Source organism: Rhea pennata, chromosome 10 (genome assembly GCF_028389875.1).
Source record: "Rhea pennata isolate bPtePen1 chromosome 10, bPtePen1.pri, whole genome shotgun sequence".
Classification (NCBI taxonomy): domain Eukaryota; kingdom Metazoa; phylum Chordata; class Aves; order Rheiformes; family Rheidae; genus Rhea; species Rhea pennata.
In genome coordinates this window covers 3,084,842-3,098,330 of record NC_084672.1, presented here as the reverse complement: position 1 = coordinate 3,098,330, position 13,489 = coordinate 3,084,842, and the positions used below count along the sequence as shown (strand labels likewise).

Here is a 13,489-nt window from a genome sequence, read left to right as displayed (position 1 = left end):
GTCTGTTTTTTTTTTTTTGGAAGCTGCGAGGAGAAAACTGTGTAAAGAAAATGGCTCATGTCCTGAATAATAAACAACGCAGGTAGCAGCAGCGAATACTTTTCACAGCTCCCTGTTATGGTGAAGCTTTTCCACATTGGTACATACTGCCTGCGTGGTTGCAGCTAGGGATGTTAATTCCTACTGCACAAGTTCTTGGCGGGTGATTTACTTCATAATCCTAGCAATTTAGTTTCAACTGATTTTTGAACAGATTAATTAATTTTATTTTACTGTAAGTTTTTTTTTTTTTTCCTGAAAAAGTGAATCTTTCAGGTAGCTGACTCCAGTGGATTGAGGCAACTATCTGCACATAATCCTTTTAATATTTTAAATTTACCTTTTAGTCCCATTTTACTAATCTCCTTCATTGACTCTGTGATGTTCTTCACTAAATGTTGTATTGCTATGTTTGTAAGTGGGCACAAAATGCACAGTGTTCTCCAGGCCTGGCTATAGTGCGAGCGGTGCTCTGTGCGTAGCAGCCTTAGCAGAGCAGGTAAAAGCCCAGCTCTGCACCGCCGCAGCAGCCCGGCGGGACTCATGAAACGAGCTGCCTGGGAAAGGGCCATTTTCAGTATTGCTCAGCCAGTTCCAAACGCATACTCGCCCGAGGCTGTTTAGTGCTTACTTCCTGCAACGGCAGCGATATGTCTGTATTTCTAGCTGCGTAAACAGCCACAACGCCCTCGAATGCAAATCAAGGGCCGCAGCCCGAATCCTGCCCCTGCAGGACGAGGCAGCCTCTTGGCTCCATCTCCTGGCCGCGCGGGCCCCAGCCGAGCCCCAGCCCAGGCCCCAGAGCCGCCTGGGCTTGGGCCCACGGCCAAGGTGCTGGCACCAGCGCAGGACCCCAGCGTGTCCGTACTCGTGGGGATCTGGACCTCGGGTCCTCACTGTGCCATATAGTCCATATACATAACCAGAGTATTTTCCATGTAACCCTGAAGAGCGGCTGAAACCTCAAAACACTGGGTCTTGTTCATGTGAGTCATCCATGGCCCCTTTTTGGACCTGCCCTGGAACTGGTGTACAGTGACCTCTTAGTGCCATCATGACACGTCATTAGCGTCCTGAGGCCATTTCCCAAGCACCGCTAATCCCTCTCTTTCTGTGAGGGCCATGAAGCCAGGGCCAGCTTCTTTTCCTAGTGGCCTTGTTTAAGCTCAGGGCGCCCAGAGAGCCTTACAGAGCCATGACCTGGCGGGCACAAGCTCCACACCATCGCCAGCAATTGCCACCTTGTAGGACAGCAGCTAGTTTCTAACAGAGCCTCCCCCGGGCAGCAAGCTCCACCTGCACCCGCTGCCCTGCAGCAAAGCCCTCCTGTAGCCCCCTGAGCTGCCTTGCGGAGGCAGGCGCCTCCGGCCGCGCGAAGCCTCACAGCCGTAACTCCTGGGCGCCCAGCCCTGCGGCCCGGGTGAGGCGTGCTGCCCGCTGAGCCGGCAGGCGCAGTTTGCGGGCGACTGCTCTGTGCCCCTCTGTGCGGGCAGGGCCGCTCTCCCGGCCCCCAGAGCTCCTAGCTCACCTCGTCTACGACACCCTCCGCACACGCTTTGCCAGGGTGGCTGCAGCACTGGATACCATACCTTTGAAGCTTTTTTCCATTATGTATGTGTTCTGACGTCTATCCATCCCACAAGCACCTGCATAAAAATGATATATAATGGAAAACAAATAAATATTTATGTAAATTGGATTGCTTTGACTACTGAGCAGCATATATTCTTTCCTCTAAATTTTACACCCAGGCCCTCATTTAGAGAGGCTCTTAAGCACATCCTTAGCTGTAAGCAGGCACTCAGCTTCAGTGGGCGTTCTGGGCGTGCCTAAAATTATGCATATGCTTAAGAGTCTCCCTGGAAGGGAAGGATTTCCTGACACAGGGCACTGCCCATTACCAAGAACAGCTATCCATCAGGACAACAACAACAACAACAACAACAACAACAACAACAACAACAACAACAACAACAACAGGAAAAAAAAAAACCACCTTCTGATACGCTCATTACTGAATCACTGCATTAAATGCAGAAAAGAAACCCAAAACAGATCAATTAAAGTTTTAGACTGCAGGTCACATTACCTTACTCTGTGACTAATTTTAGGCTTTGTTTCCTTGATGGGTCGTATGTTATTTAATTCACAGTCCCAGATTCCAAAATAGTGTATATGGTAGCTCTAAATCAGTTTACATGACTTTTTGCTTTAAAATTCGCACAATTCAATTACTGCTGTGAGACGTGTCCCTGAATGACTACAGCAGGCTGAACGTGCAGCAATTAAGAGTGCAGAGTTGATAGCAAAGACTTCTGCCTTAAGCGATTGCAGAAAAAGTTGCCACTACTTACATAGGCAGAGGTGGAAGGGGATGGGAACCTTTTCCATTTTCACTATTGAAAATTATCCTAGATATCAATCAGGTCAAAGGAAAATCTAATGAAAGGCTTTAAATCTTTTTAATGACATAGTCTGATATTTCTTATTGACTAGCAAAATCAACACAAATTTGGTTACTGAAATAGATATGTCTTAGTGGCTTATAGTATCCACCATCACATAACTTAGTTACGTTGTTAGACGAGCTCCACAAACAGCACGTCCCAGAAGTCTCCCTGCTGTTTGTCCTTGCATGTCCTCTGGTCGCTAAAGAAAGAACTGCCACCACCGCTGGCAGTGCCATCCCAGTTCCTTTCTCGTGGTAAAACTTTTTGATTTTTTGCTAACCAAGGAAAATCACTGAATAGGTAATTGCTGTGTTAGGGAGACATCAGAGATGATGATAACTTTTGCTCTGATTCTCAAAGTCACCATCGCCAAGCACAAGAAAGGGGCTGGAGATACATGACCGCATCTGGGACGGTGCTAGTTCCCTTTCGGCCTGGAGTGAGCCCACAAAACTATCTGAGGAGCTTCACACTTTGTTTTCTACTGCTGCTTATGAGCCATTTCTTAGCACAGTGGGGAAACTCCATCACATAACAGTATTTTTTTTTTTTGGGGGGGGGAATGGGCTAGATGATCTCCAGAGGTTCCTTCCAACCTCAACCGTTCCGTGATTCTGTGATTATCTGGGTGCTTTTTGGCTCTCCTGCATTTTGCTAGGGAAGACTTTTAAGCACAGGGGACAGAGCTGACTCGTCCCGTGGTTCACGTCCACAGGGCCTGTGCTCCCTGCCCAGGGATGCATGTGAAGAGCTGCTGATTTCACGAGCCTTGGATGAGTTACTTACTTCGGATCATGACCTAGTTCACACCAGTAAATTGAAATTCTGACAAGCCATGCTGAAGTTAGAGATACACAAAAAGAATAGGAGTGATCCTGTAGGACAGTGTCCTCGTAACTGCCTGGGCTTAATGAGCACATCCTGATGTCTAGGCTAAGGACCATGAAGATTTCATGACTTATCAAAACAGAAGTCATGCTGGAACAGTTCGCTGTGCTTGCTGCAGAGTCAATCAACATGTGTATAACGGTGCATCTGCTCCGAGCTGCCTCCTGAGATTTTTTACAGAGATGTTCCCATCGCAAATGCGAAGCCCTAGACCTGAACAAAGGCTAGCAAGGCCTGAGCGCTTGGTGGTGGTGGGGGGTGTGCTGTGATGACCCAGCAATATCAACCTGCACCTGTTTTTGTGGCTCACTGTTGAAGGAATCCACCTTCTGATCATTTTTAATTAGCTCAGTTTCACCGGCGTTGCTGCCAGGCCTATGGGGAACATCAGCTATGGCCGCTCAACGCAGAGGGACTAGAGCAAGCCAGAGCCGCCACGTGACCGACAGTCCCAGCTCTGCACCAAGAGCTACATACAGCAATGCGAAGACAAACCATCCCCTGTGGCTAGCTGGACGTGGTTGCATTGACCAGCAGCAACCACAAAGCTGCCAAAGCCACTTCTCCCTGCTGCCACAGGTTCCCCAAACGCCCATCTCTCCACCACACGTCCATGAGAATTATCTATGTGCTGGATGCTGCTATCTGAAGAGTGCTCACCACTGTCCTCCAACTCCATTTAACAGATACGATTATCTCTAGGAGAAAGCCCCCCAAAAATGGTATTTGAATCTCACAGGCAAATGTGCCAGCTGTGATAATGTAGGGTGACAGAGCAATTGAACTAGGACGGGAGCAGGCACCCTCACAGACAGTCTGACCCACCAGGCCTGCTGAAACACAGCTCCTTGCCAAAGACTGCTGCACCTTCTCTAGTCAGGTCCTAATAGCAAGAATACTAATAACTAAGAAGAACAGAAAAATTGAGCATATGCTGATGACATTGAGTTAATCAAATGTGCGCTGTCTTCTTAAGGGTTTTAACAGCCTTTGCTCTGCTCCTTGTATCTCCTGCTTGAAAAGGATACAAAGCTGGCAACTGAAGTTCTGCAAACATTTGGGGAAAAATTTCTTGCAGATTAGTAAGATCCACTGTATACACGCACACGTGCACACACACACGTATATATGCACACAGTAGATACATATATGTGCATGTGCACATGTGTGTATATGTTTGTATACATGTACATATATATGTATATAGAAAAAAACTGATCATAGGGGTGTGTGTGTGTGTGTGTTGGAACAAACTAACACAAAAACATGTTAGAAGTCTATAAGGCTTCTAACAAACCTATAGACAATTTTTGTGAGCTGATGCTCCGTCTCGGTTGGTGTGAAAAGCCTGTCCTTTGGGGTCACTGCTGCAGCAAATGGCATCGCAGGCTGAAGAACTGGGGGGGCCACTAGACAAAAAGAGGGTTTCCATCCATGCAGAGTTTCTCCTCCATTTCCCTGGAAGTCCTCTTCCCTACCCATAGCTCATGTCCATACCTGCTGTCCGTAATACTTTGCGAGGTCACAGCAGAGTTGTTGCCGGCTGCTCTTCTAACTCTTTTTAACTGAGTGCAGCTGTGCTGTGAACAGGAGGCTGCGCAATGCTGGGATACAATTTCCACATATGATCTGGAGCAGCTGAGCCAGAAGAGCTGAGGTTTGTGGTGGGATGTGAAGGTGGTACACCTCTTTACCTCTTCTGTATTTTCATATATGATGTTCTTTCAGAGTCAAGATCCCTTATATGACTTTATTATATTTCATTTACTTTTAATGTTTATAATTCAACTTTATTTTTTTCCTTTCTTCTGTAATTTGCACATATAAAGGGAATCTGCAACTTCTATTGCACAGAAGTAATGCAGTTAAATGAATGGCCTTGCTCTGCGCAAGAGCATAAAAAGTTATGAAAGATAGCATAAATAAACATTAGCTTTGGTGCAGAAAAGGAAAAAAAAATCTCATTTTTATCATTTAGTGTGAAACAGGCATTTTGAAATGAGGAAAAAAGGTATCAAAGAACATCTGGACTGCCAAATGCTATGGAAAAAATTGCTACTATTTTTGCTGGAGATCACTTACTAAAGTATTTATCACTTCTGCGTATCATTGGCACTGCACAAGCATTTAGTACCGCTTCTGCCAGTAAAATAAGATGCACAAATATAGGGCAAGTGTGGCACGCAGGGAATTCATGGCACCACAAATAAAGCTAGTGAGTAAAGCTGTAAAATGGTAAAAGGAAAATCAACTTGGTTCAAGGAGCATTTGGAAATCTTCACCTCCCCCAGTTCTCTGTGTTATCGCGGAGACACAAGAGCAGTTCTGCAGGTTACTATAGAGAAGAAACCACTAATGGTTGCTAGCGATGGAGAAAGCGTTGCACTGAAGCTCTACAACTTTGTGATTTTCCTGATGCAGGGAAAACTCGATCTTTGGAACAAGCCATGGTGTGTGACCAGAAGAGCAGTGATGAGATGTGATGCCTGGTGGAGTGTCATGCTAGTTCCGTAGCCAGGTGAGCTGTGAGATGATTGACCTTAAAAATCCTGTAATACTGCTCAATGCTGCACTTCCCTACACAGTGTAGATTCCCAGTAAAATGTTAGTAATCCCAGTAAAGGGAAGGGAAAAGCTTTCTGCCACTGACACGCTAAACTCCAAGCGCTCAGATTGGAAAACAAATGGCAGCCAAAGCACTAAATCTGGCCAGGTTTTGAGGAAAAGCCGCTAAAAACCCTGTTAAAACTGAAGCCAGGGAGAATAAATGGAGAAAGGCCAATCAGACCTCACTCTTGGCTTGTTCACACTGGCTGGTGGTGCAAAACTGCCTGAAAAACACCCCTGTACCAGCACCCGGGAGGCGGCAGTGCCGAGCCCACAGGCCAGCGTCCCCCAGGGCTGCACGGAGGGGTTTATCAAGACGTCAGCGTACAGCACTAAACTGTATTAAACACAAAAGAAAAAGGTAAAAACAAAACCAAATTTGAACTTGCACTGTTCTAAGTTTGTCCTTAAAAACCATTTATAGAATAGATGAATGATTCAACCGACCAGCTGGGGAAGTGATGAGCCCAGAGCGAGCACTGACTCTGCTGGTTGAATCCGTGCTTTGTGCTAAAGGCAACGATTTTCAAATCTCGATCTTTCACTCCTGGAAATTCTGAGAGTGAAATAAAGACAATACTGATATTCTTCATTATTGTTAACGCCTTTATGAAAGGCAGATTTGGATCTGGAATTCCTCTAAAGTCTACTAAAATCATTAAATTGTTTAAAAATTACTGACCGAGTTCATTCAGATAGCTGTAGGGTCTCCAGTCTGCGGTTTCTCTGTCAAGGGTTTTGTTACTGAGCTGTTCAAAAAGTATGGTAATGGGTTAATGCCGCCCGAAAGAGACGGTTCCCGCCCGAGACTTCAGCCCCGTGATGCCATGAAGCGAAACGGTAGATGACTATCCCCGTGGGCTCACCAGTTCCGCTCTTTTTCGGTAGGAAGCCTGGCAGCTGTTCACTAGCATTAGGGAAAAGCACAGCGGTAAGTGACTTCAGCGAGCAATGAACACAAGCATGCGGGAAAGGACGGGATTTCCTTGCGTAGACGGTAATCCCGTCTACAATTCCCTGTTGCCGACGTGGAAAGGCGCCTGTCGGCGGGTCAGGCGGCCGGGCTCAGCCCTGATGTGTTGCAGGAAAATGCTTAAAGGAGGCTGGAATTCAAGCACAGTATTCAAAGGTGCCAGAACCTTTCATTTTTCCTGCCCTCTCGTTAACTTTTGTTTCTCTATTCACAGTGGGTTCTAAGATGGGCAACAAAAACTGGCTGCCCTGGCTTTGCCCGTGCAGAAGTGCCTGTCAGCCGCAGAGGGGCAGGGCTACCGGCGTCCGGGCTATGACGGGGACCCGCAGGACCGCGACGGGCACCCGCAGGGCCGCGGCGCCAGCCGAGCGCTCCTCCACGAGCCCCAAAGCTCGCCAGCCTCTCCCTTAGCGCCAGAGCCAGTGTCTGCAGCTCCTCCGTCCCGGGAGCCCCACATTTAGGACAAACACACTATATTTTACAAACTGGGCATTGGCATTCACCAGCCCCTATCTGCTCTGAGAAACTGGGTTTCATTTGGGTGAAGACTTGTAACAACCAGAGGCAAAACCTTGCCCTCGGTTACCGAATTCTGGGATGCAGAGCATGGTCTGAGGCGTTTTTACATCCCATGTAATATGCTGGAGTTTACAGAAACACAGGAGAAACCACAGCGCAAGCAGTGCACAGAGACACAGCAGAAAGGTGCACGAACACACACACATGTATACGCACAGCCGGGTTGCTCTACAAGCAAATGCACAGTATTTCCAGAGCTGTCCAGATGATGCTTTTGCACAGACAGCTCTCATCATTTGCAAAGCATGTAACTCTGCTCCAAATGGGCTGACCTCCATCCCTGGAAGCAGGATTCAGGACCCACGATAGTGTGCACACACCAGCTAACACAAACACGCATGCACGTACATATATGTGTGCACATACATATCCGTACAGACGTCGTATGTGTGTATAGACACACGGACAGCGAGATGAACGCCAGCCTGCTGGGTGAGAGAGGAGCCCATTGCAGATCCAACTGAAAGAGCCACTGTGCTGAGCCACTGGCAGTGACCTTGAAAGAGGCATTAATGCGGGAGGCGCTGGGCCCTGCGCTCTGTGGGGAGCCAGCCCAGATGGTCTCATGGTCCCCTGCGACCCTGCAGTCCACGAGCCTCACATCAGGCAGCACCAGCAGCGCAGCGACAGCGACAGCTCTGCTTTGCTGGGCTCCAGCCCCTTCTCCGTCTATATTCCCGCTAGGGCAACGTGGGTTGTCAGCCCATGAGACGCCCTTGCACCAGCCGCTCTGCTCGAGGACGTGCCCGAAGCAGAGGGAAAGCTGGTAACGCCGGGTGCCGGCAATACTTCCAGAGCTGGCGCGGCCCGCGAGCAGCGGCTGCGACTGCACCTCCCTGCTCCTGGCACGGGCTGTGCATCTGCACTCTGCCACTTGATGACACAGGAGTCATTTCTTTAGTATTCAGCAGCTCCTTTTACTCCCTGGAGACAAGGACCATCCACACGGACAGGAGACGTGCAGGACGGACAGATGGACGGGACAGTCAGAACAAACAGGCAACAAGGAGGCGATGGAAAGCAGAGCGTTTTGGAACGCGCTCACAGAGGCAGGAAGCCTCTGCTCCTGGCCCCAGGTTCAGGCAGCGTGGATCAGTGCAGCCCCGCTAACTGCACCGTCACTTGTCATCAGCTAAGCCCATGGCTTTTTTTGTTTTTTTTTCTTTATTTTAAAACCTGCAGCAGTAACATGAATGCTGATTTTCAACCCAGCTGCACTATTTAGATCACATTTATTGCAGTCTTGGAGTTTCTATTAAAAGCCTTGTTTTTGCAGGATTTATAAATCAGCTCACAAACCTAAAATTTGGCATGAAGAGCTATGGGCTAGAATTGATTTTTTTAATTAAATGATTTGGGAACATTTCTGAATGCAGTAATTATGAAGAAATGTGATTATAGCTGTCTCTTTGTGCTATTATCATTTGTTAACACAGTATAGTTTGTTAAAATTTTCTCTTAAGATAGAAGGTACTTTAATTTTTACTGTGAAGCAAAATTGCTTTTCCAGAGGAAAAATACTCCATAGTAAATTTATCCACTAAAAATCCAACTGTGTAATTTTAGCAACCTGGTTAAAACGACCTCATAGCTGGCAACATTTCCTTTAAGATCAATGAGAAACTTGCATGAGTAAAAACAAGTTATCATTTGCCCATCTGAGATAGCTGGAGGGATTGCAATGGCGAGCTCATCACCAACATGCAATTTGTCAACGTCTAGATTTTCTAAGGAGCCCAAGGTAACTAGGCAAAGAAGTGCTGGCACTAAGGCCGTCATACCTTCAACACTAAGAGGTTGTTCTATATTTGACGTCCTCACCTTTTTCTAGGACAAATTTTAGTCAAATCTACTTTAATGATGCTTTTTGTGGCTGAATTCATTTTTATTATTTGGGTAATATCCAGTCAGACTATTGCCAGTGACCTCTGTTTTGCAATTTCTAATTTTATGTGAAGTCTTTGGTAGAACTTAGAACTTCCTTTTAATAGCTGTGAATCTGCCAGCTTTAAAAATTCAGGACAGGGCATCTAAGAGCAATTGATTTTTATGAAGTCTGCAGAAGCTAGCATCACCTGTGCTCTCGCAGCGATGCTGCTCTCCCTGGGTAGGGTGGGAGGCTGAAATTAACAGCTCTGCAAAAGAGCAAGGTGAGAATACGCCAGCAGCTCAGGAAGACCAGTGCAGCACACGCACGCTGTATACAGAATATTTTTTGACACATTTGCAGCCATTCGTAAAAGTGAGATTTATATTCCTAAATTCATGCACTATTCAAAAACCCAGATATAGAGCTCGCCTTGGTGCACTGAGAGTGCTTCAGGGAACAGTCCCACCAAGCTCGCTCCGGGAGAAGGAGCTCCTCAGCAGCTTTCGAAACCTGATCTCTAATTCAGGCAATGAAACTGATGTGCATGGAGGAAAACATGCATCTTTATCTATCTGCTTTTGAAAATCCTCAGTTCTGTAACAGTTTCACTTCAGGTCATGTACTACCCTCCTTGCTAACTTGCAGCATCATTATTGTTTGCAGTTGCCAAAGACATAAAAAAAATAAAAGCAACACCTAATTGGGAAAGCTAAGAGGCAAAGGGTCAAATTTTGGCTTCTCCAAAACTGATAGTAAAATACCAGTATTTCACCCAAGATGACTAGCAAGCTTGGTCACATGGGAAGAGCATTTATATGTTGTATGAAGCTGGTAGCTGGTAGCTAACAGGTTGCACTGGGGTGCTGGGCCCCTCCACCACCTCCCTCATGCCAGGGATGCAGGATTGGTCTCCTGGACCTTGAGCAGAGACCAGCTCCATCCCGCTGACTCCTGCTGGCAACGGGAGCAGTCGTGGGGACGCTGGGCTAGAAGGGCCTTGGTCACTGCGTCACTGCGTCCAGCCCCTTGCCTAACTGCTCGAGTGCCATCTGAACAGCAGTCATGGTGCTCTGCTCCATTACTCCTACAGGGCAGCTCTTCCAGAAAAACAGAAAAGGAAAGTGGATACGAGAGGAAACAGAAAAGATAATAAAGTGGAGAGGGCACATGGGAAGAGGAGAGAAAAGCCAAAAGAAGATACAGAAAGAGGGAGGAGGACAGGAGGGGAGGACCCTCGAGAGATCCTCCAGCTGGAGCACGGTGGCATGTCCCCACTGTCGCTGGAGCGGTCTCTCTGGGCGTGCTGCAGGAACTGGCTCCAGCCCCTCGCCTCGAGCGCGGCACCCTGCAAGCACAGCGCGGGAGCCCAGCCAGGGCCCAGCTCAACCTTTCCTCTAGCTCCTCCGGCATTTTTTCTTTTTTTTTGCATCTGTGCTGGCTCCTCTGTGACCCCAGCTGGCACTATAAGGAACCGAACCCTCCATGCACGACTTGTGCACATTTCCCTGCAGAAGGTAGGAATGGCACCAGCCAAACTGATTAGGAAATGAAACTCATTAAAGCAGCCATTACGGGCTTTACAGGCTCTTTTGTCTTACTTGGCCGGAGAATTGCACAGTGAGAAGCAGCTTATTTTTGGCCATCCTCAGCTATTCAGTGCTGCAAAGCATTCTCATGAATAAGTAAGACTGTAGGAGATCTAAAGGAAAAATCAGGCCATATATTTTGGTAAGTGCCCTAAAAATACCCGATCCATGGTTTTCATTTTTTAAACAGCAGGACAACGTTCTGACCGGCTGCCTGAGAGCCAGTAGCACAGCAAGGCAAACAGCTTCCAGGCTAGTCCAAATGCATTGCTTGGGTTTTATTTCTTCTCAGCAGCCAACTGTTTAAAGTGGCTATGTGACAAGCTGGCACTGCAGGCTGGGAAATCAAGAGAGGTGTTTGCTTTGACCTTTGCTGAATTCATTTCAATCACTGCTACAGGATTAGTGGTCTAGACCCACACTCATGGTGTTCATCCTAAATTTGACATTATGAACATTTGCACTTTCGATTTGGGGAGCAAAAATGCATGATGCAAGGGGACCATCTACACGGGAAAACATATTTACACATCTGCCTAAACTTTTCTCTGAGAAATCTCTGGAGTCAGCCTTTTTATTACATTTTAATGAGATTTTCTTCTAATAACCAAGAAATGTCTTAAAGGAACATATGTGGAAACATTTTTGCACACCCTTTTCAGTAGCTTAGAATCTTTTCTTGCATTAATTTTGTTCTTGTGGCTTTTTAGTTGCAGAGCTACAGTTGGATTAAGGTGACACAGTCTGCAAGTACCATCATCTATAAAACTGACATCCTCAATTAAATCAATTACATTTCCTTTTTCGTCTGCTCCCTTCCCCCTGCCTCATCCTAGCTTATTATGGCTCAAAAAGGAAGCACTCTCTTACCATTTATCATATCTAAATCTACAGCTAAAACACTGAATTTTGTAATAGTACAATCCATGAATGCTCACAGGAAATCAATAGCAACATGTGATAAGTAAGGTGCTACCGGACATTTGAGCAATACAATGTAAAGAATGCTACTGCAGAGCCGTAAGGAGCAGCGAAGCTCTCAGAAAGCCCTGGGACGGGAACAGCGCTCAGAGCCACCCCAGACAGGTGCCCCCACGTTTGACAGCACTCATCCAGCAAATGACGACGTGGCAAAGGTAGATTCCTGGCTGAATGCTTCATCAATTTACTTTTGTTTTATTAATGGATGATTTAGCTTTTTTAGAAATGAATATACCTTAAAGTTGCTGAGCCTCTAAGGCCTATGGACCCATGCTAGCATGTGCTGAAACTCCAGTTACCATGCACAGGTTACGGAGATACATGCAGGGTAAAGCAGACCTTTCTGTGCTCAGTAGAGCTACGGTGCCAGGATACTGCTATGCTGGATTTTAAATCGTGCTGGCAGACAACAGCATCCAACAGGCACTACTTCAGTGTATTTCCTTGAACTGATAAGAACAAGGCTACAGCGGGGTGGAATAATATCTACCTTACTGGAGCTGTTTCCATCCAGATTACTGGTAAAGCAGCGTGAAGTCACACCACATGACAGAGTGTGGTAGCTTGGATTGGAAAAGCAATGTACACTGCCGCTACCTTGAGATTGATCTGGGAAGAAAACAAGTCATCACAAAATACTTTGGAAGCCATAATGATACTTAAACAACTGAACACACGCTAGAGAAGATCAAGTTTAGAAAAGCAATAAGCATTTTGCTAGAGCATTGGCTATTATAAGACATCTCCAGACTGAATCTATCCTGCATTATCATGGCCTAAAGTTCTTTACTATTAGTATGAAACCAATTAAATGTAAGATCAAAACACAAAATATTTAAAGACTACAGAGTTCCACCTTTCTGAAGGTATTAAAAAGTACTTCCTCACAGTCCAACTGCATTACAGGGAGGGGAAGAAAATGGTAGGTCTGCAACGTAGTTTATTCCATAGTTTAACACATGTAAGACCCCTGATGAAAATAACCTTTGTAGTGGTGAAACCTTTAATTAAAATGCTATAACTGTACCAACGAGTCCAAAATATTTTACGTAACTTTCTGCACAAAGGCTTAGGGAAAAAAAAAAACCAAGCAAGCTGCAGCACTGAAAGGCAAACTTCAGCAATAATATTGTTACACTTAGAGACGTTTTTATCTATTTCATCTCTTTAACCTATGAACTTATTTATCAAACAAAATAATCTATCAGGAAAGCCATCATATTTATATTAGCAATTCTAATGCAAACATCAATCTCAAACTGTTTCAGTTTAAGAAAAAATTGATAAGTATTTCAAAGTGGTATCAGAAGAAAAGATGAAAGATTTAAACTGAAACAACATAATTTAAACAGTCAAGCCCTGCAAAAAGTAAATAAATGGATTACTTTTAATAAACTATGGGCTTAAATTGCAGGAAGGAGGTTAGTTATAGGAAAAGCTTTTGGGGGGTGACAATAATGAAATGCTGGGGTGGCAACTCATCCCCAGCCCTGGCGACCTTTAATAAAGGCTGAAA

At 45.9% G+C, this 13,489-nt stretch overlaps 1 protein-coding gene across 2 annotated transcripts in view; it reads right to left on the bottom strand.

The window, feature by feature from the left end:
• The window catches only part of MEGF11 (multiple EGF like domains 11), a 196,848-nt gene that overhangs the window by 5,424 nt on the left and 177,935 nt on the right, over positions 1-13,489 (bottom strand). Inside the window, exons 18-20 of one of the 2 annotated variants that reach the window (XM_062583487.1) lie at positions 12,464-12,582; positions 6,667-6,733; positions 1,629-1,685 (exon numbers count right to left, since the gene is read on the bottom strand). In XM_062583487.1, coding sequence (XP_062439471.1) covers positions 1,629-1,685; positions 6,667-6,733; positions 12,464-12,582 — 243 coding nt within the window. The remainder of the gene's footprint in view (positions 1-1,628; positions 1,686-6,666; positions 6,734-12,463; positions 12,583-13,489) is intronic. The other variant, XM_062583488.1, reaches the window with a different exon arrangement.